Here is a 23743-nt window from a genome sequence, read left to right as displayed (position 1 = left end):
CAATTAGGAAAACACTGGCAGACACTATTAACTAAGAAAAATAAACAATACAGTCTTGCACATTATTAATAATTCTTAATGAGTTTCCTACCTTTCAACATTTCATATCTGATTTTCAAACTCTCAGTTAATCAAATAGATAAAATAGATTCAGATTATAGACTGTAACTTTACCTAGATTCATAAGGGGCAGAGCCCAAAAAACCATTCATTCTAGACACAGGCCATTAATGTAGATATGAATATTCTAACTAAGGGTTAATTCTGCTTAAAATACAGTTAATAAATATAATTAGACATTATACATTATAATAACAATCCAGACTAGACCACAAATAAATGTACAGAACATGATTGCAACAAAGAAAAGTGAATTGCCAAATATCAAAGGAGAGAACAGATTTAACTGAAAAGTTTCAAATGCATTTTATTCATAATGTAACCATATTCAAGATGCTAGAGGAAATGTCCATAGTTGTGAGTTATTGTTGGCAGAAATTCTTTATTCATTATCCTGTCCAGTCTCACACTCAGAAGCCATCTTTGATTTGTCAGATGCTTCATATACTTGTATAATAAGCCTTAGGTGATTGATGATTTTCTTGTCTGCTGTTTTCATGTTAAAGCCCAACATCTTCATAATAGTTTCTCGAAAGTCAACAAGCTACAAAGAACCAACCCCCACCCCCCAAAATCAAGATATGTTATGAGTTTTGATCACCTTACTATGTACAATGAAATATTAAGAAATTTAGTTTTATTAAACATTTCTTTATGAAGTATAACATATTCTACATTCAAATGTATTTTTAAACTAAAAAAAACCCTTTTATAAGAAATCTAAACTTACTTTTGTATTTTAAGATTTGTTTTTAGTTTTACAATTTTATAGGATAAACTTAATTTTATTGCTGCTTTTTTTCCATCTGTGAGGCAATTATTTGGGGGGCTTCTGATTTGCTGTAGGTAATAGAGTCCCTGAAGTACATATCTCTCCTCCCTTTCTCTATAGTGATCAACAGGAGAGCAGATAAAATCATCCATAAATCATGCCTAAAGCACAAGTAGAGACTACCACAGACTTCATTCTGCATATAAATAGGGAAATAAATATTCTAAACCAACAAAGGCTAGTTCAGAACCCAAGCTGGAGTATGCAGCTAGTTTCCTCCGGTGTCCCAGATATGGGACAGTTCACAAAGGAGGAAATACTAAAAACAAGTCTGAGAACTGGTGGATCAGAACACCAGTGTCTGTGGAAGGAAAAGAAAGGTGCATGAAAGTATGTGAGAGCAGAAAAGGCAGCTCTAGAGGGCAAGGTTTCTGAGGAGGCTTAGTGATAAAGGAAAAGGAAAAAGCAAGCACTGGAAATAAGGGACTTATATAAACAAGAGAGTACTGTAGAAACAGACATCACATAAACCCCACCCCAAAATAAAAGGCTTGACTTCCTAAGTAAACTTTAAGAAGCTGCACTCACCACGTCAACAGAAGAGGGTGGTATTGAGTTAAGAAACCTAGTATGTAAACCCTGCCCCCTAAGTACCCTAAAGTAGAAACACCTGAAATTGAGAAGGCAAGGCAATTAAAGGGATTTTAAAGTGAATAGATAAACGGCAAATATGCATTCAAAATTGTGATGAGAAGAAAACAGAAAAGCACTAACATCCAAACTGTTCAGGGCTCTTAAGACCCTTTCTTGAGATTCTCTCTCCTGTCACAGAAACTCTAACCCTGTGGCTGTCAGTCAGACAGAAGCTGACTGACAGATGCCAAGAAGAAATGGTGACAAAGACCTTATATTGAAGATTCCAGGTGCTGATCCATAGCCCAGGTGCATCTCTGCCTTCTCGGAGCTCTGGTTGTTTAACTCTGATTCCACAAGGCAATCAATTTTCTTTTGTCTAAGTTAGGGTAGTCTCAATTGAGGTGGGTGTTTATCACTTCAACTTAAAGAATTTTAATATAGTATTCAAAGAAAACAAACCTCTTCTTGTTTTCCCGGTACTTCTTCAAGTGTGCTCTTTGCTGTGCTGAGCTCAGGAGTGGCAGTTTCTAACATTTGATGGATCTTCTTTTTATCCCATCTTGCTTCTTGCTCGTCAGAGTCTACTGTAGTTTTCAGGTCTGTTTCCATAGCTGCCTTCCCTTTCATTGCTTCAACTTTTGTTAGAGATTCCCTGAGCTTCTCAACTGTTTTGTCCTATGAGGGTAGAGGTTGCGGGAAAGGGAGAAGACCACGATTAGATCTCAGAAGTCTAAGTAACAGGTGGGCCTAATGCGTGGTAACGCACGCTTTTTTACTTTCTTCCTCTCTCTCTCTTTTTTTCTTTCTTTTTCTTTTACGAGCTGGATATGTAGAAAAAGAAAATTCCACAGTTTATGAATTAAGAGGACATTTCTCCACTATGTCTATCAATAACCAATAGTTAATGAGAATTTTATTAACTAGGCATTTGGGATTTAAAGAGGTTTAACACACATTCCATGTCCCCAAGAGTCTTAGTTTGTGGTAATCAAGCACAGAAATAAGAATAACTGGATACAGTAAGATTAAATATTCTTGATAAACTGGCAAAAAAAAGTTGATCAGTAAGTGTCTAGTGCATCTTTGGTTTCAGGCATAAAATGTACTTTCGAAATACTACGACAGAAGCTTGATGTAGTGAAAATCCAAAGATACTCTGATTCTTAAGATGAGTGGTGGATTTACAACATCTAACTTTATTATCCTATATGTTTCATATTATATATATTATTTTATGGGTGTAAAATAATTTTTAAAGTTCAATGAAAAACATACAGCAAAGACAGTAACAGAACAAAACTTAAGTGAATTTTTGAAAGCCTCATGTCCTTTACTTACTTTAAGGACATTTACTCTTGTCAGTTGAGTTTTCATATTTTTGTTTGACAATTTCAAGTCACTGAGCTGTTTCTGAAGTCTCTGAATTTTCTCCTCTAATCTTTGAGTTGTAACAGTCTGAAAATTCTGCTGAATATCCAGTAATGTTTCTTGCTTGTTGTCTTTCTCTAGCTGCTTGAATGCTTTGCCATCTTCATCCACCTGGGAAATCTTAGATTGAGAGTTTTCCTTTACAGAAATCAACAGTATTGAAAAAAAGAAGCTATGCGTTAAATGGTATTCCACGCTAGCATACCAGATCTACTGATAAATTATAGACTTAATTCTTATATAAATAAGATAGTTTTCATATTGTAATATGCATTATAATAATTCAGAAAATAAAATGTGACAGTAAAAGTGATGGCTCAATGCTAACAAGGGTGCAGTTAAGCAGACAATTTATAAACACCATGTGACAGCATGTATTAGTTCAACTTTTCTAATAAGGTATGATTAGGAAATAATAAAATATTTAGATAAAGATTCAAGCAAAAAGATATCCTCTACAACATTATTTATAACATGAAGAAATACAAATGTCAAAAAATAATTAAATTACATGTGATTAATACATTTCATATATTAAGAATTAATATATTTCTTTTGTTTTTTTTTTCCTTAATATATACATTTTATTGAAGTTAGAGCTGACCTACAGTATTTCAGGTGCACAGTAGGGTGATTCAGCTATACATATACACATATATTATTTTTCAGATTATTTTCCATTATCGGTTATTATAAGATATTGACTACTGTTTCCTGTGCTATACAGTGAACCTTCGTTGCCTGTTACATATCAATTTTTTTTAATTAGAAATCTAGGATTCCATTCAGATTAATACATTTCTTATAAATCAAGTTTTCAAAAATACTTACTAAGAGAAAATGCTAATGATATAGTTAAATGAAAGAAGCAGGATGAAGAAAAATTATGCCTATCTCTGCTGCTGCTGCTGCTGCTAAGTCGCTTCAGTCGTGTCCAACTCTGCGACCCCATAGACAGCAGCCCACCAGGCTCTGCCATCCCTGGGATTCTCCAGGCAAGAACACTGGAGTGGGTTGCCATTTCCTTCTCCAATGCATGGAAGAAAAGTGAAAGTGAAGTTGCTCAGTTGTATCCGACTCTTCGCGACCCCATGGACTGCAGCCCACCAGGCTCCTCCTTCCATGGGATTTTCCAGGCAAGAGTACTCGAGTGGGGTGCCATTGCCTTCTCTGATGCCTATTTCAGTTATGTTAAAATATTCATGAAAAATAGTCATAGTAAAATATACCTATATGTTAACACCTGGTTATCTCAAAGTGGTAGAATTAGTGGCTATTTTAATCGTATCCTTTCTACTATTTTGTACTTTATAAAGTTACTACCAGAAAAGAGAGACAGAGAGGTGCAAATTTAATAAAGATTCCACATATTTTCATTATACATTAATAAAATATATTTAAAAGAATCACTAGTTCTTCCAATAAGAAAATAGATACTCCAGGCAAGGCTGGTTAAAGAAGGAAAAGAGGACTGACCTGGTGGTCCAGTGGTTGAGAATCTGCTTGCCAATACAGGGGACACAGGTTTGATCCTTGGTCCTGGAATATTCCACATGCATGGAGCAACTAAGCCCACAAGCCGCAACTACTGAGCCAGTGTGCTGAAACTACTAAGCCCACTTGCTCTAGAGCCCATGATATACAACAAGAGAAGCCACCTTAACCAGAGGCTTGTGCAGCACAACTAGAGAATAGCCCCTGCCTGCTGCAACTAGAGAAAGCCTGCACCCAGCAATGAAGACCCAGCGCAGCCAAAAATAATAAATAAATAAATACATTTTTTAACTTTTAAAAAAGGAAGAGAAAATGAAAATACTATTAGGAAAGAGAAACATACAAAACTAATAGACATAGATTAATTTTATAATGCGAAAAAAGTTACTTAAAATGTTATTACAAATGTCTTAATCCATTAAAAAGATAAAACAAGTAACATATTAAGGAATAAGAATGAGAATGGCACCATTTTTCTTAATAACACACTGGAAATCAGAAGACAATGGAGTAATGCCTTCAAATCTCTGTGTGAAAATAAAGTCTAAACCCAACTATCAACTGATCCTGAAGGTAAACAACAACAAAAAAGACCCTGTAATTTATTCAAAGAATTTTTTCCCTCCAAGATACCATTTCTTAGAAATCTATTAGAAGATGGGCCCCAGCAAAATAAGAAAGTAAATCAAAAGAAAGGAAGACAAAAGATTCAATAAACAGTGCCACCTAACCAAGAGATTGGAGAAGAAAAGTCACAGGATTATAGCTGTGCCCAGGCCCACAAAGCAAATAGTCCAGACTGATGCAAGAGAATTAAGGAGTCTGGATGAGAAAGAATGGGAGATTTTTGTAGATTATAAGATCATCTGACATAGTATTGGGGAAAATTTAATAAGTGAATGTTGAAAATTATACATATGGAAATACAAGAAAACTATTAACTCTAGGAAAAATAACATACATTACTACAAGAAAGGAAATGTTACAAGAGTATAATACTGGGCATTTTGTAAACATTATTTAGTGTCATAGTGAAGTAAATGCTGATTATGGCTTTAGCTAAAAATACTGATATAGCTATACTGGGACAATAGAAGGTGGAGGGGGAAAGAGGTAAACCTTCATCTATCATATAATAGGAAGTCAACAGATAATGTCTAAAACAAATAACTCAGGATATAGCAATATAAGGGCTTTCCTGATAAGTCAGCTGTTAAGAATCCACCTGTAAGGCAGGAGATCCTGGTTCAATTCCTGCGTTGGGAAGATCCCCTGGAGGAGAGCATGACAACCCACCCCAGTATTCTTGCCTGGAGAATCCCCATGTATTGAGGAACCTGGCAGGCTACAGTCCTTGGGGTTGCAAAGAGTTGGACATGACTGAGCACTGAGTAAGCACAGCACAGCACACACCAATATAAGCAAATTATTTAAGAAAATGGAGTTTACTACCAGAAGCAATAGCTAAAATGGTTAAAAGTAGTTCCCTCTGGGAAACAGGATAGGTGGAAGTACAGATGTGGGCTGCTGCTTTTCAATAGGAGACTCGTGGTATATTTAATTTTTTTTAATATATGTATGCATAATACATATATATATAAGTATAAAAGATAAAAACATTCTCCTAAATAACTGCAGCTCAAAGAAGAAACGACAATTAATAGAAAAATTATAAACATTTATAAAATGCAGTGAAAGAACTTTATATAAAAACATACTGAACAACTTACAGAGGAATATTTACAGCCTTTGCTGTTTTTATGAATTAAAACAAGGGAATCCCCCCCCAAAACAAGCATATTTACATAAGAAAAAAGAGAAACAAGGGGTATAGATTTAATAAAGATACCATATATTTTCATTATGTATACATCAAAACTAAACTGGTAAAGTTTATATAAAAAAGAATCATTAGTTCTTTGGAAAGATAAAATAGATGTCCCAGGCAAGTCTGGTTAAGGAGGGAAGAGAGAAAGTAAAAACACACAATATTAGAACGGAGAAACATACAGAATGCATAGATATAGAAAACATGAAAAGAATTCTAAACACTACTTTGTAACTCAGTGGCAATAAGTTGAAAACCTAAAAGAAACACATTGTTTCCTATGAAACAATATAATATTCAACTGTGTCAAGAAAACCGCAGAACTCTAGTAAATTATTGGACTTAATAAGTAAATTCAATAAGGTGGTGCATGCGTGCATGTGTGAGCTCAGCTGTGCAGTCGTGTCCAACTCTTTGCGACCCATAGACTGGAGCCCTCCAGGCTCCTCTGTCCATGGGATTCTCCAGGCAAGAATACTGGAGTGGGTTGCCATTTCCTTCTCCGGGGGATCTTCCTGACCCAGGGACTGAACCCAGGTCTCCCGCATTGCAGGTGGATTCTTTACATCTGAGTCACCAGGGAAGCCATTAAACTTTTACATACTGAGGAAACTTCCTGGTGGTCAGTGGATGGGACTCAGCACTCTCGCTGCCAGGGCCCTGGATTTGATCGCTGGTCAGGGAACAAAAATCCTGCAAGCTATGTGGTGCGACCAAAGGAAAAAAAAAATACGCATACACTGTATTGAACTCGTACATTAATTGAACACATTTAGAACTCAATCCCATAGAGAGAGAGGGCTTCCCAGGTGGCGCTAGTGGTAAAGGATATGCCTGCCAATGCAGTAGATGCAAAGAGATGCGGGTTTAATTCCTGGGTCGAGAAGATCCCCTGGACTAGGAAACGGCAACCCACTCCAGGATTCCTGCTGGAAAATTCCATGGACAGAGGGGCCAGGTGGGCTACAGTCCCTGGGGTAGCCAAGTAGAATACAATTAAGTAAGTGCACACACACCCACTGGAGAGGGAGAAAGCACCGGTGTGGAAATACATACGTATGAACAGACTTATCTCAGCATTATTTGTAGTGGCATAAAAAGTATGAATAAGAGAATGACCATCAATAGTTCTTAATAGGGAGCTGGTTAAATAAGTTATATATTCGTATGGAATATTATGCAACTGTAAAGGAATGAGTTAAACCTGAATCTTTTGATCTAAGGAAAGACCATGAAGTACTTATCAAGTAAGATGAGTATTTTGACTAGTACAGTCCCAATTTTGTAAAAAATGTCAACATTTACATATATGCATAGACTCATATATTTCCATAATCACTGCAATAGTTATAGAAGATATAGACACACTGGTTACTGAGGTGAAATAGGCAGAAGGAAGGTTAGAGAAGATTATCATTGTTTTCATCACATCTTTTAGCATGGTTTCAAGGGTTGTGGAAAGCATGTGCTGTTTATATGTTCTTAAATTTTAACATTATATATTTTACCATTTTTATGTGGAAATAAGTCGTTGCCAACTACATTTTCAAGAGCAGAGGTAGAAGCTGGATTCATCTTTGTGCTCTGGAGTGCTTTACCAAGTGCCGGAAGGTTTTAAAAACTGAGTGATCAAACTATCTGGGATCAATGAATGAATGAATGGATGGAATGACAGACTCGATAGTGAGTGAGTGAATTTATACTCTGGGGCACAGCAGGTATAGAAATAGTATAGCATGGGTATGGGTATTACAAGCAGTTCTGTGAAGAGGTAGTGAAATAGAATCAAAATCTCCTGAAAAACATCCTACCTATTCCCATTCCACTTTTAGGATTGACTTTATAAATGCAGAGAAGCAAAAAATAGAAAAGGAAATGATCTATAAGGTAATTATTGAGGAATTTCACCAACAGCCCCTTCCCTGACACAGTAGCTAAAATTCCATCTTTAGAGAGTCATTTCTTTGAATTCATTTCCCTCTAATCTTTTCAAAAAAGTATATTAAGAAGTACATTGTTTATTAATGTATATGGAATCTAGAAAAATAGTACTGATACACCTCTTTACAGAGCAGAAATGGAGATGCAGATGTAGAGAGTGGACTGGTGGACGCAGTGGAAGGAGAGGGAAGGACAAACTGAGAAAGTAGCACTGACATATATACACCGCCCTGTGTAAAACAGGTAACTGGCAGGAAGCTGCAGAGAAGGCAGTGGCACCCCACTCCAGTGCTCTCGCCTGGAAAATCCCATGGGTGGAGGAGCCTGGTAGGCTACAGTCCATGGGGTCGTGAAGAGTCAGACACGACTGAGTGACTTCACTTTCACTTTTCACTTTCATGCATTGGAGAAGGAAATGGCAAACCACTCCAGTGTTCTTGCCTGGAGAATCCCAGGGACGGGGGAGCCTGAGCTCCCCCTGGGCTGCCATCTATGGGGTCGCACAGAGTCGGACACGACTGAAGTGACTTAGCAGCAGCAGCAGCAGCAGGAGGAGAAAGGGATGGCAGAGAAGGATATGGCTGGATGGCATCACCAGCTCAATGGACATGAGTCTGAGTAAACTCGGGGAGTTGGTGATGGACAAGGAGGCCTGGCATGCTGCAGTCCATGGGGTCGCAAAGAGTTGGACACGACTGAGCGACTGAACTGAACTGAACACTAAGTTACTAAATAGATGAATGGGGAAGATGTTTAAGAAGACTCAACATGTATAAGCTGGTTTTAAAAAAAAAGAAACAAAGGTTTGATATACAAAAATAAGACATTTTAGTGAATACTGAGAAATAAAATAGTATAATGAATTTTAAGAAAGAGAGTGTAAAAAGATTGTAACTGTACAATAAGCACACTACCATGCAGCAGGTTTTACTAACACTGAATTTAAGCAATACCTATTTTCATTTGAATGTTAGGATGAAGAGTGATGAAATTTTACTACAATAATTTGAACATAACAGGAGATATATCTACTTGAACTTGCTGGATCAATCTTTTGATAGACTTGACCAGTAAATTCACACAAATTACTGACTTGATAATTTACGTCACTGCGCTGACTAAACTGACCAGTGTTTGGTCATGACAGAAGCATTATCCTCACCACACCACTATTTTTAAGCTAACATTCATTGAGCTTACACTGACCTGTACTAAGCATTTATTATGTATTAATCCATTTAATCCTTACAACCATTCTGTGGTTACACAACCTATATCCCCCCTAAACCCACTCCCACTCCTGCCAAAATTTACAAAACGGAGGCACAGAGAGCATAAATAACCTACCTAAGAGCACACATTCGGTAATCGCAGAGCTGGAATTCATACCCAGCCTCTCTGCTCTTAAATCCACTCACTATGTTACCCCTATTGAGATAATGGACATCTTTGTTCCTCTTATCACTATAGTAATAAAAATAAAATCAGAGCCACAGGGTTTACCAAATCGACTAACATGAAAATGCACATCTGAAAACTAATTTGAAAGAGGAACTCATCTGTCGATACACTTACAGACTTCCAAGATTGCTCATTTGCACCAGTCTCCAGAATGCTGTCTTTCACAGCTTCCCCTATGGCTGGTGTGGGTTCAACACTGTTGCTGGGAAGAGCAGACAGTTGACTGAGGAATTTCTGATAGTGGGATCGCGCTGTTTTAGTTTCCCAGTTGTATGAACGTGGAGGTTTGTCTAACTCAGGTATTTGTTTTTCCTCACGGATCAAATCTTGTTGACACTTATCCCAAATTTTCTGTCCATCTTTTGGTCCTTCAAAGTGAAAAGTGTTGTCTCTCTCAAAATTTTTGACCAGGATAGCTTCATCCTTATCCTAAATATAAGAACACATGTGTTAAACTTCTTATTTAGAATTTAATATTGAGACATCTGTTTCTGTCCTTTTGAAATATAAGTATAGTCATAATACAGAACTTGAGGAGAAAAGGCTTTCTAAAGAAGCAAAGAGTTACAGAGTTATAAGAGACACAAGAGCATACTCATAGGAGTAAACTAGAACATCAAGAGGTATTAAAATACCTCTTGGGGGGCATGTGGGAAGGGCAAAAAAACTGATGTTATGGAGAAAGTATTTTGAGAACAAAGGAAGTTTAACTTAGACAAGTAGCTAACCAACTGCTCCAGTTTATGAAGGAGCTGTTTACAGAATATTTTGAGATAATAAATATAGAAAAGTGAAGTGAAAGTGAAGTCGCATCTGACTCTTTGTGACCCCGTGGACTGTAGCCCGCCAGGCTCCTCTGTCCATGGGATTCTCCAGGCAAGAATACTGGAGTGGGTCGCCATTTCCTTCTTCAGGGGATCTTCCTGACCCAGGGATCGAACCCAGGTCTCCCGCATTGCGGGCAGACGCTTTAACCTCTGAGCAATCAGAGCCCTTTAATAAATATAGAAGGAATGATAGAATATCACAGCTCAGCATTTGGTTCTCCTAACAAAATAACTGATTCAGGCAAGGATTGTCAATGAATGCTAAGACTATTAAGTGAAAAGTTGGCAGGGAAATGGATATTTTCATAAAGACTTAATTATGATTATAGAACATCATTTAATAGTAACAGCTTTGATAATATAAGACCACAGATAAGTCACATTTCTTTCCTCCAACCTATCCCTTGTAAGCACCCTGCATTCATTGTAAACAGGAAAAAATAGAAGATAACGCAATACTGCTCCTTCACCCTACCTCTCCCAGGAAGATTCTGCCTTTATAAATTCTTCTTTTCACCTTCAATTCTGAAAACTGAGTAAATAAGTTTACTTTCTGGACTTTCTGTCATGTGAAACTTGAAGATAGAAGGGAAGCTAGAGTTGTTGAAGTAATGATGGGTTTGTCTTACTAAAAGCCCAGAAAGAAAGAAAAAAAGGTAGCAGAAAAAAAAAAAAAAGAGCAGTGGAAGAAAAGGTCAGAGCTACACAGACAGGTGTGAGAGAGTTTTTCAGAGATATGACAGAGAAGTGAAAAACATAGAAAGTGTTACTGTGAATTACTTGAAAGAGGTAATTAAAAATTGGAATTACTTTAAACCCTGAAAGTAGTTGCTGAGTTTTTTAAGTGGAACCCCTCACAGTAATTGGATCATGATGGACCTTATTTTACATTCAGAATATTATAAACCTGGAGAAGGGCATGGCAACCAACTCCAGTATTCTTGCCTCGAAAATTACACAGACAGAGGAGCCTTGTGGGCTACAGCCCATGGAGTTGCAGAGTTGGACATGACTGAAGCAACTTAGCATGCATATAATAAACAATTATAGTCTGTGGATTTCAGAATAAACTTTTACCACTTCCTTGACAGTAATTCATCTCCCATCCTCCTTCAATATTCCTCCATAAAACTTCTATTCATCCTGCGAATTGCTATCTATTATGCAGCCATGAAATGAAAAGACGCTTACTCCTTGCAAGAAAAGTTATAACCAACCTAGATAGCATATTCAAAAGCAGAGACATTACTTTGCTAACAAAGGTCTGTCTAGTCAAGGCTATGGTTTTTCCAGTGGTCATGTATGGATGTGAGAGTTGGACTGTGAAGAAAGCTGAGCACCGAAGAATTGATGCTTTTGAACTGTGGTGTTGGAGAAGACTCTTGAGAGTCCCTTGGACTGCAAGGAGATCCAACCAGTCCATTCTGAAGGAGATCAGTCCTGGGTGTTCTTTGGAAGGAATGATGCTAAACTGAAACTCCAGTACTTTGGCCACCTCATGAGAAGAGTTGACTCATTGGAAAAGACTCTGATGCTGGGAGGGATTGGGGGCAAGAGGAGAAAGGGATGAGAGAGGATGAGATGGCTGGATGGCATCACTGACTCGATGGACGTGAGTCTGAGTGAACTCCGGGAGTTGGTGATGGACAGGGAGGCCTGGCGTGCTGCGATTCATGGGGTTGCAAAGAGTCAGACATGACTGAGCGACTGAACTGAACTGAACTAAAGGGACCAGGCTAATCTCTTCCTTCTAAACCCAACTCATGCATACATCTAGATTTCAATATCCAGTGTGGATGATCCACCAGTTTAGTTTTGTGACCCTTGTGCCTCAGTTTCAATGACTTTCTTCTACACCCCTATTCAATCCTTATACCCAAATCCAAAACCCAGATTTTGTCAGTGGCAGGAACTACCCCATACCAGAAATTTAAAACTTCAATATTTCACTCTCTAACCACCACCTCCTCCCAGTTCTCTCACAGCTCCATCCCCTCTAACCTCCTCTTTAGTATCACAGAGACCTTAGACCTGCCTTGCGCTTTCTCTCCATACTCAGAAACGCTTTTAGTTCACCATGCTGTACTGCTTCCTTTTATCCTCCACAAGAAGAGGACCAACAAACCACTCAACATTTGCCAATTATCTCCTGGAATAACACAAAGTAACAAAAATCCTTTTTCTTCAAAAATCAATCAAAATTTGTTCTCACCTTTGTCATGAAACTATCTAAGGAATCTTCTTGTTCTTTCATACTCATATAAGGGGTGAATCTGTTAGCACCGGCTAACTTTTTCTCCAAAAGGTCTGCTTTTCGCTCTGCTCTTTTTCTTTCAATCAGATGTACTCTGCGTAAGATATTGGTAGGTAACAATATCATGAAATCAATTTTTTAAACTTGAAATAATAAGAAATAAAATAAATTAAATATGTGTACCAAGTAAAAATGTATTCCTATGAAAAGAGCTGTGCAAGTTCCCGGATTATTTCTAGGAAGAGATGAGAAATGGCAGAGAAATGGAGAGAATGATTCCATGTTAAATCTGTAGTAGTTCCCCTGGGAGAAGTCAATTTTGAAACCACTCTTTCTCAAGAGGAAATTTAAGTAGGAATATGTCTCTGCTACTATGATAATATTGTGATGATCAGGAGGTTCCACAAGGGTACAAATACCATGGGCCTGTATTTGCAAGTTCCACATCCATGGATTCAAGCAGCCATGGGTTGAAACTATTCAAAAAAAATTTTTTTCAGAAAGTTCCAAAAAGCAAAACTTAAATTTGTCTTACACAAACAACCATTTACATAGGATTAGCTATTACAAGTAATCTAGAGTTGATTTAAAGTACACAAGAGATGTGCATAGGTTATATACAAATACTGTACTATTTTATACAAGGGATTTAGCATGTGCAGATTTCGGTACTCTCAGGGGTCCTAGAACCATCCCCTGCAGACCCTGAGGCACAAGGGATGAAGGACAACTGTATTCCCATTTTAGTAACACCTGCATGGGCTCTTCAACTGAATCCCTGGATAGAGTTTCAAGAAAGGTAAGGAATTAGAAATGGTACAATAGAAAACAGCATATGTAAAAACTTGTTTTATTATCAAATACAAACAACTAATTATTTGGTTCTTATTTTGATTAACAATTGATAGGTTTGGTAGTATTTTCTACCTTGAAGCTAAGTTAAAGTTTCAGTCCACCTTCCATGTTTGTTATATTCTTTTCTATAGAAGATTTGCATCCTACAGAATTAGTGAATATGGGTCAGGTCAGAGAAAATATCTGAATTATCTAAGAGAAAATATAATTCCATAAAATTATATTGGAGACATGTAGGTCACACTCAAAAGGCCATTCCTTGTAATTATAGCCTTAGAATGCGAGTAGACACAGAATGAGATAGAAACAATACTTTAAAAAATACTTCCCACGAATTTTTGAAACCTGATGAAAAAAATCAGTTGATAGATTGAGTAAATTCTGCAAATCCAAAGTAGGATAGATACAAAGCCGGCCACACCAAGACATATCATCATCAAATTTCTACCAATTAAAAGTCAGAGAAAAAGCATATATTACCTTCTAACATATAGCTATAAGACTGAACACTGGCTTTTCAAAGAGAAACTATGTAAGCCAGAAGATAACTGAAGACACTTTAGAGTGCAGAAAAAAAATACTGGCAACTTAGAGTTCTATACTCAGTTAAAAACACAAACAAACAAACAAAACCGTTTCAGAAGGAAAAATGGAAAAATTCATCCTTAGAAGAACTGCATTAAATTGCAGAAAAATTACAGGCAATTTTACAGGATAAAGGAAAATGATCCCTGGTGGCTACACAGAGCTGTAGAAAGGAATGAAGAGCACCAGGAGTGAGTGTGTGGGTCAATATAAATTAATACTGAAAGTTAATATCTTATGAGATTTATAACATTTGGAAAAGTAAAATGTATCATAACAATAGTACAGGAGCATAAGATGGGTAAGTAGAGTTACATTGTTATAAGATTTCTATTTTCAGATAACATGACAGCACTAATCTAGACTTTCATTGTAATCACAAGGTCTAAGGTAAAAAGTTAATGACAATTTAAAATATATTTAAAAATAACACAGGAGAAAAATAGTAATAAAAACTTGATTAATCAAAAAGAAAGTGGTGGGCACCTCCCTGGTGGTCCAGTGGTTAAGAATCCACCTGCCAATTCAGGGGACACGGGTTCGACCTCTGGTCTGAGAAGATTCCATTTGCCATGGGGCAACTAAGCCTGTGTGGCACAACAATCGAGCCCATAAACCATAACTACTGATGCCCACACACCTACAACAAGAAAAGCCACCGCAATGAGAAGCCCACACATCGCAACTAGAGAGTGACCTCTGCTCACTGCAATTAGAGTAAGCCTGCACACAGCAATGAAGAACCAGCCAGCCAAAAATGAATTAATAAATAAATTAGTCAAAATGGATCAAAGATAAATTTTTAAGTATTAAAACAGTAACTATTAAAATAAAACATTTGTGTAAATCTTTGTGATACTAGATTAGGTTTCTTTGCTATAACACCAAAGACACAAAATGACAAAAGAAAAAAAAGGTTTAAGCTTCATCAAAACTTTTTAGAAAACAGCCTGGAAGTCACTCAGAAGTACCATCAAAAAGTTAAACATAGAATTACTTTCAGTTCAGTTCAATTCAGTTCAGTCGCTCAGTCGTGTCCGACTCTTTGAGACCCTATGAACTGCAGCACACCAGGCCTCCCTGTCCATCACCAACTCCCGGAGTTCACTCAGACTCACGTCCATCAAGTACTGTACAACCCAGCAATTCTACTCCTAAGGCATTTAACTAAGAGAAATAAAACTTACAGTCATATAAGAATTCACACAACAATGTACATAGCAGCTCATTCATAAAGTCCCTTGCAAATCCATTCTGAAGGCGATCAGCCCTGGGATTTCTTTGGAAGGAATGATGCTAAAGCTGAAACTCCAGTACTTTGGCCACCTCATGCGAAGAGTTGACTCATTGGAAAAGACTCTGATGCTGGGAGGGATTAGGGGCAGGAGAAGGGGATGAGAGAGGATGAGATGGCTGGATGGCATCACTGACTCAATGGACATGAGTCTGAGTGAACTCCAGGATTTGGTGATGGACAAGGAGGCCTGGCGTGCTGCGATTCATGGGGTCGCTAAGAGTCAGACACCACTGAGCAACTGAACTGAACTGAACTTGCAAAGGAAGCAACCTAATGTTCATCAACTGATGAATGGACAAACAAAATGTGATATAACCTTATAATGGAATATTATTCAGCCATAAAAAAATTAAGTACTGATTCAGGCTAAACATTGATGTATCTTGAAAACACTGTGCTAAATTAAAGAAGCTAGACACAGAGGCCATACATTGTAACATTTCATTTATATAATGTCCAGAAAAGGCAAGCCCATAGAGAAAGACAGTAGACTGCTGGTTGTCAGAAACTGGAGAGAGTGGATTGGGGAGTAACTACTAGTAGACATGGATTTTTTTAGAGGTTGATGAAAGTGTTCTATAATTAGAGCATGGTGATGTTTGTACAACCTTGTGAATATACTAAAAACTACTAGTATGCTGCAAAAGGGTGAATTTTAATCGAATGGAAATTATATCTCAATTGAAAGTTTAATTTTGAGTCAGGCATGTTAAATTTTGTCAGATTTAAATTCTGTGATCAGTCAGGAATATGAAGTTCATATAATATTAGCAAGCTTATGAAAAATGAATGACATTTTTGAAAACAAACTAGAAAATTTCCTACCTTAGAAGATTTTCTAGTTCTGTAATTCTTTCAGTTAGATCCCAGTTGCCTCTTTCAAGACTCTGAATACTGGTGTTTTTCAAAGATTTAATTCTGGTTAGAGAAGCAGTAAGTTCCTCCAAGTCCTTGATATCGTCTTGCAGGGACATTATCTGGAAAGACTGTTGCGCATTATTTTCTTTGTAAGTTTCTAGCTCACTCTTCATCTCTTGCAATGAAGTTTCTTTTATGAAAAGTTTGTTTCGAAGATTTCTTAGCTAATGAGAAGAGGAAAGTGTTATTTTAAAGTCACTTATAATTTTGGTTTTAGAAAATCCATGATTTTTAATCATTATGAGCATTTAAATTATACATTATACAATAAAATGAGGATTTTTGAATCTCCTAACAGTAGATTCCAATACTAAATACACTTTAAAAATCTTATCAGGGCTTCCCTGGTGGTCTAGTGGTTAAGAATCTGTCTTGCAATGCAGGGGACATGGGTTTGATTCTTGGTCTGAGAAGATCCCTAAAATGCTGTGAGGCAACAAAGCCTGCGAGCCACAACTAGAGAAAGCCTGTGCACAGCAACAAAAGACCCAGCACCGGCAAAAATAAATTAATTAATTTTTAAAAATCATATCAAATTGACACAAAGGGTTTGGAATAAGTAATTTTATTCTTATCAGCATTAAACTTATGGTTCCCAGGGGGTAAGGAGGAGAGGGCTAAATTGGGAGACTGAATTTGACATATACACACTACTATATAGAAAATAGGACTTTCCTAGTGGCTCAGACGATAAAGCATCTTGCTTACAATGCGGGAGACCTGGGTTCAATCCCTGGGTCAGGAAGATCCTCTGGAGAAGGAAATGGCAACCCACTCCAGTACTCTTGCTGGGAAAATCCTATGGACAGAGGAGCATGGTGGGCTACAGTCCATGGGGTCACAAAGAGTCGGACACGACTGAGCGACTTTACTTTCATATAGAAAATAGATAATAAGGACCTACTGTATAGCACAGGGACCTCTAATCAATATTCTACAATGATCTATATAGGAAAATAATCTAAAAAAGAGTAGAAACATGTATAACTAATCCACTTTGCTGTATACCTGAAATTAACCCAACATTGTAAATTACCTATAATAAAAAAATTTTTAAAAGATTGTTTGATACATGTGGAATATTCAGGAAAGTCTGAAAAAATTACAGCTTGTATAATGAAAAACTGTGATTGAGGAATATTTTGATTAAAAAGTCATGACTTTATGAATTACAAAAGAAAACAAAAACACCACTCTTGCATTACAGGCATACCTCAGAGATACGGCAGACCACTGATCCATGGAGATTGTATTAGCAGGCATGAAAACAAATTTAACCTCATTGTACATCTCCCTCAGAGCTCTTGGGTGACCAAGAGCAATAATATTTTGAAATGACTCTTTTTTTCTCTCAACAGTAAAACCCAACAGCAGGTTTAAAATACTCAGTTACCCCATGTTGTAAACAAATGTGCTGTCATCCAGGCTTTGTTGTTCAATATACAGAGCACAAGCAAAGCAGATTTGGAATAATTCTCAGGGGTTCAAAGACTGGGATTGATCATTGGCCTCAAATGAAAGTCACCAGCTGCATTAGCCTCTAAGAGAGAGTCAGCCTGTCCTTTGAAGCTTTGAAGCCAGGCACTGACTTCTCCTCTCTAGCTATGAAAGCCCTAGATGGCATCTTCTTCCAACAAGAGGCTGTTTTGTCTACATTGAAAATTTGTTGTTTAGTGTGGCCACCTTCATCTTGACCTTGGCCAGATCGTCTGGATCTTATTGCAGCTACTATGTCAGCACTTGCTGCCTCACCTTGTACTTTTATGTAATGGAAACAGCTTTTTCCTTAAACCTTGTGAACCAACCTCTGCTAGCTTTAAACTTTTCTTCTGTAGCTTCCTTACTTCTCTCAGCCTTCCTAGAACTGAAAAGAGTTGGGGCCTTGCTCTGAATTAGGCTCTGGCTTAAGGAAATGCTGGGGCTGGTTTGATCTCTCTCCATATCACAAGGACTTTATCTATATCTGCAATGAAGTTGTTTCACTTTCTTATTGTTTGTGTGTTCACCGGAATAGCACGTTTAATTTCTTTCAAGAACTCTTCCTTTGCATTCACAGCTAAGCTGACAATTTGGGGCCAGAGGCCTAGCTTTCAACCTATCTCGGGTTATGACTTGCTTTCCTCAGAGTTTAATCATTTCTAGCTCTTTATTTTTATTTTTATTTTTACTTTACTTTACAATACTGTATTGGTTTTGCCATACATTGACATGAATCCGCCATGGGTGTACATGAGTTCCCAATCCTGAACCCCCTCCTACCTCCCACCCATAGCTTTTGATTTAAAGTGAGAGATGTGCAACTCTTCCTTCCACTTTAACACTTCCATGTCATTGTAAGGTTATAAATTGGCCTAATTTTAATACTGTTGTGTCTCAGGGAGTAGGGAGGTCAGAGGAGAGGAAAGAGAGATGGGGAATGGCAGGTAAATGGAGCAGTCAAAACTCCCAATGTTTACCAACTAAGCTCACTATCTTATATGGGTACAGTTCATGGTGCCCCAAAACAATTACAACAGTAACATCAAAAATCACTGATCATAGATCACCACAACAAATTTAACAATAAAAATGTCTGAAATATTGCAAGAGTTACCAAAATGTGACACAGAGGCACAAAGTGAGCAGATGTTGGTAGAAAAAGAACTCTGACAGGCCTGCTCAATGCAAGGTTGCCAGAGACCTTTGATTTATAAAAAACACAGAATCTGTGAGGTGAAATAAAGTGGAACACAATAAAAGAGGTCTGCCTGTTGTCATTTATGTTAAAGAACCCAAATTTTTTAATAGTTTGATGTTGGATTTGGACATAATGAAACCTGAAATATATTCAGAACTTAACTAAATTTAGGTGCCCCAAAACTCAGATACAGCTTGTGGATAAAAACTGTCAACAAAGGATTTATATCTAGAATATATTAATACAAAGAACTCTAAATTCTCAGAAAACAATCTAATTTTTAAAATGGGCAAAAGACTTTAACAGAAATTTTACCAGAAAGGATATATGGATGGCAAGTAAAAGTGAAAGTGAAGTCGGTCAATCGTGTCCGACTCTTTGCGACCCCGTGGACTGTAGCCCACCAGGCTCAACCTCCGTCCATGGGATTCTCCAGGCAAGAATACTGGAGTGGGTTGCCATTTCCTTCTCCAGGGGATCTTCCCAACCCAGGGATCGAACCCAGGTCTCCCACATTGCAGGCAGACACTTTAATCTCTGAGCCACTAGGGAAGCTGGGTCATATGGTATTTGCATATTTAGTTTTATAAGACACTGCCAAACCATTTTCCAGAGTATCTGGACCATTCTATCTTCCCACCAGCAACATATGGATGGCAAACAAGCGCATAAAAATAGATTTGACATCACCACCCATTAAGGATATGCAAATTAAAGCCACAGTGCGATAACACTCCCCATGTATTAAGATTAAAATATATAAAATACAGAACAGGGGCAACACCAGATCCTGGTGAGGATGCAAAGAAACTGGATCACTCATATGTTGCTGGTGGGAAGACAGAATGGTCCAGATACTCTGGAAAATTGTTTGGCAGTGTCTTATAAAACTAAATATGCAAATACCATATGACCCAGCTATTATATTTTGGGGCACTTATCCAAGAGAAATGAAAAATTATGTTCACACAAAAATCTGTGCATGAATGTTCATAGCAACTTTACTTTTGATAACTAAAAAACCAGAAGTTATCCAGGTATTTGTCAACAAGTGAATGGTTAAGCAAACTGTGGTATATACATACCACAATCTCAGCAATAAAAAGGACCAAACTATTGATATAACAGCTTGAACAAATCTTCAGGAAATTATGCCGAGTGAAAGAAGCCAATCTAAAACGGTTGTATATGCATGATTCTATTTGTAAAACATTTAAAAACAGCTTTATTGGCATATAATTCATAGATTTATTCATTTAAAGTACACAGCTGAATGGTTTTTGGTATATTCATAGAATTGTGTAGCCATATTGAACTTCTTTTTTTTTACTTTTTAAATTGAGATATAATCCACACACTGTAAAATTTACCCTTTATAGTATACAATTCAGTTTTTAGTATATTCACAGTTGTGCAACCATCATCATGATCTAATTCCAGAATATTTTCATTATCCCTTAAAGAAATCCCATACCCACTAGTAGTTACCTCCAACCCAGCCCTTGGCAATCACTAATCTGTTCTCTGTTTCTATGGATTTGCCTATTCTGGACATTTTATATAAAGGGAATCATATAATATGCTGTCTCTTGTGACTGGCGTGTTTTCACTTAGCATAGTGTTTTCAAGGTTCATCTATGTTGGAGCATCAATTAGTACTTCATTCCTTTTTCATTGCTAAATAATATTCTACTGCATGGATATACCACATTTGGATATTTACTCATCAATGGATATTTGTGTTATGTCTACTTTTTGGTTTTATAGAAAATGCTAAAATGAACATTCATTTACAAGTTTTTATGTGAATATATTTCTAATTCTCTTGTGTTTCTACCTAGGAGTGTGACTGTTGAGTCACATGGTAATATGTTTAGCTTTTCAGTATAGAACTTTTTTTTCCAGTATATAACATTTTTGAAATGACAGCATTTTAGATATGAAGGGATTAGTGGTTGCCAGGAGTTGGGATGGGAAGGAAGTGGATGTGCATATCAAATGGCAATGGGAAGGATCTTTGTGCTGTTAAAACTACTTGTTCAGTGTTTTGACTGACTGTTTAGAACATAATACCCACAAATAAGTACAAGTAAAACTGGGGAAACCTGAATAATACTGGTGGATTGTATTGCATCAATGTCAATATTTAGGCTGTTACATTTACAGTTTTGTAAAATTTGGGAGAAACTGTGCAAAGTTTACAAAAAATATCTCTGTATTATTTCTTAAAACTGCAAATGAATCTATAATTATCTCAATAAAAAGTTCAACCAAAATTATTTTTTCTTCAATATTTTAAAATGCTATTTATTAGTTTACTAGCTTATTTTTTTTAGTTTTCTTTTTTATAAAGTTATTTATTTTAATTCGAGGCTAATTACTTTACAATATTGTATTGGTTTTACGATTCAACTAAAATTAATAATAACTGGTTCTCATGATTTTTTCTTTAGCTGCAAAATTTATATTGCCTCCATTCACCCCCTCCAGAACTGGTGCATTTACCAGGTTTATATTATTTGCCTTGTTACTACACTAAGGGAAGAAAAATATTTGCAAAAAACAGTCATATTGCCCTCACAAATCGAAGTTTCCTTGAAAATCAAATTAAAAATACTGGCAAAACACATTAATTTTATCTTAAGACAGTAGGCCTTATCATACATATTATCAGTCAACAAATTGTTAGGCATTTTTTTTTCCTTGGATGAGCCTCACTGCCCTTGGGATCTTAGTTCCAAGACCAGGGATCTAACCCAGGCCTCCTGCAGTGGAAGTGCCAAGTTCTAACCACTGGATCACCAGGGAATTCCCTGTTTAACTTTTATTATTACAGCAGCCTACCTAGCACTATGCAAAGAGTTTTAGCTCAATATCGTATTCCCTAAACTAGACAATCCAATCACCAACTGAATTCTTTAATATTTATCCCTTCTGTATCTGCCTTTTTCTAAATATAGCTTTTTGCACCTGTTTCTCCATTATTGGACAGAAACACATGGTAATTATTTTTGTATGTCCCACAAAGAGATAATTATAACAGAAAGACTTAAATACATGCATGAATAGAAAAACTGTCTCATCAAGACAATTGTGTTACTATAAAATTAAATAATAGGTTATTGGGAAAGGGAAAGATGACTCTAGCTGAAGGTATCCTATTGTAATCAATATACTTTTTTAAATTTTGTTTTTTATTTTATTTATTTTATGTTTTGAAGTTTGTTTGTTTGTTTTTTCTTTTTCTTTTGGCTGTACAGCTTGTAGTATTTTAGTTCCCTGACCAGACCCTTGGCAGGAGAGAACAGAGTACTAACCACTGGACCACCAGGGAATTGTTTTTGTTTTTTTTTTTTAAAAGCTTGGAGTTAAATTGTCACTGATTTTTATTAAATTTAGAAAGTGCCAATATGAGCTATGAAATACTTTTTCATGTATACAGTCTCTAAAATCAATTCACAATGAGGCCTTGTAGAACCTTTTAGAACCTTTGTAGACCTTGTAGAACCTTTGACAAACAAAAACTAAGTATAGGTACCAAATGCTTTGTGAGCATGTAAAAAATTGTTCTTAAGAAGTACTTGGAAATTCTATATGAATAGAATTCATTCTATATGAATAACTTACATATTTTCTTTAAATCTGTTTAAAGGTTTTTTATGAGTTAGACATAGACATGAACCCCTGGACACAATGACCAAGTTAGGACACAGAAAACAGATGACCATCTACAAGTCCAGGAGAGAGGCCTCAGAAGAAACTAACCATCTCACCATGAAAAAAAAAGTAATTATGCAAGGTGATGGATGTTATTAAGCAAACTTTTTGGGGTAATCATTTCACAACACATATGTACATCAAATCATCATACTGTACATCTTAAATTTATACCATGTTATGTCAGTTATATGGCAATAAAGGTGGGGGAAACATTAAAAAGAAGAAGAAACTAGCCCTGTTGACACTTTATATTGGACTTCTCGCCTCCAGAATTATGAAAAAGTAAATTTTGTTAACTAAGCCAACCAGTCCATGGCATTTTATTATGGCAGCCCAAGCAAACCAATATAGAAACAACACATAGCTACTTATTCAAAAGGCATTATTCAATGTCCCACAATATCAGCACTCAGAACATTTTACTTAAAGGTAACCATAGTGGCAATACAGACTCGCAGCCACATTACGTTACCTTTAACATCGACAACGGCCTTGGGATTCCAATCTTGATTACCAATCTCTTGCAACAAATATTTTAGGGTACTAGAGTTCAGCTAAAAAATTCCTAAATATCCTTTAGTTCATTGCAGGGTATCAAATGTATCAAAGTCAAGGTACTTCTTACAAATGTGGTTTCTTTTTCATCTGTTGATACTACTCAGATGTTTCATCATATATTTAATAAGATTAGTAGATATTTGCCATTTGGCACTTTACTGAAAGTGAGAACTCATCCTTTCCATCAAAAAAAATGCTTAATACATGTAACTATTATCTTCCCAGGTGGCACAGTGGTAAAGAATCTACCTGCCAGTTCAGGAGACATAGAGACACAGGTTCAATCCCTGAGTTGGGAAGATCCCCTGGAGTAGAAAATGGCACCCCACTCCAGTATTCTTGTCTAGGAAATTCCATGGACAGAGAAGCCTA

General features: G+C 36.7%; 1 protein-coding gene across 1 annotated transcript; it reads right to left on the bottom strand.

Annotated features, from left to right (window-relative positions):
- On the bottom strand, positions 473 to 23294 carry LOC102175585 (coiled-coil domain-containing protein 170). Its single transcript, XM_018053760.1, has 7 exons — positions 23286 to 23294; positions 16324 to 16580; positions 12720 to 12855; positions 9795 to 10109; positions 2867 to 3094; positions 1988 to 2203; positions 473 to 664 (listed from the first exon to the last, which is right to left on the bottom strand). Exons 1-7 carry the CDS (start codon positions 23292 to 23294, stop codon positions 503 to 505), a joined length of 1323 nt encoding a protein of 440 aa, XP_017909249.1. The 3' UTR covers positions 473 to 502.

This window comes from Capra hircus, chromosome 10 (genome assembly GCF_001704415.2).
Source record: "Capra hircus breed San Clemente chromosome 10, ASM170441v1, whole genome shotgun sequence".
Classification (NCBI taxonomy): Eukaryota; Metazoa; Chordata; class Mammalia; order Artiodactyla; family Bovidae; genus Capra; species Capra hircus.
The sequence above is the reverse complement of the archived record's forward strand: the minus strand, read 5'-3'. Positions and strand labels throughout refer to the sequence as shown.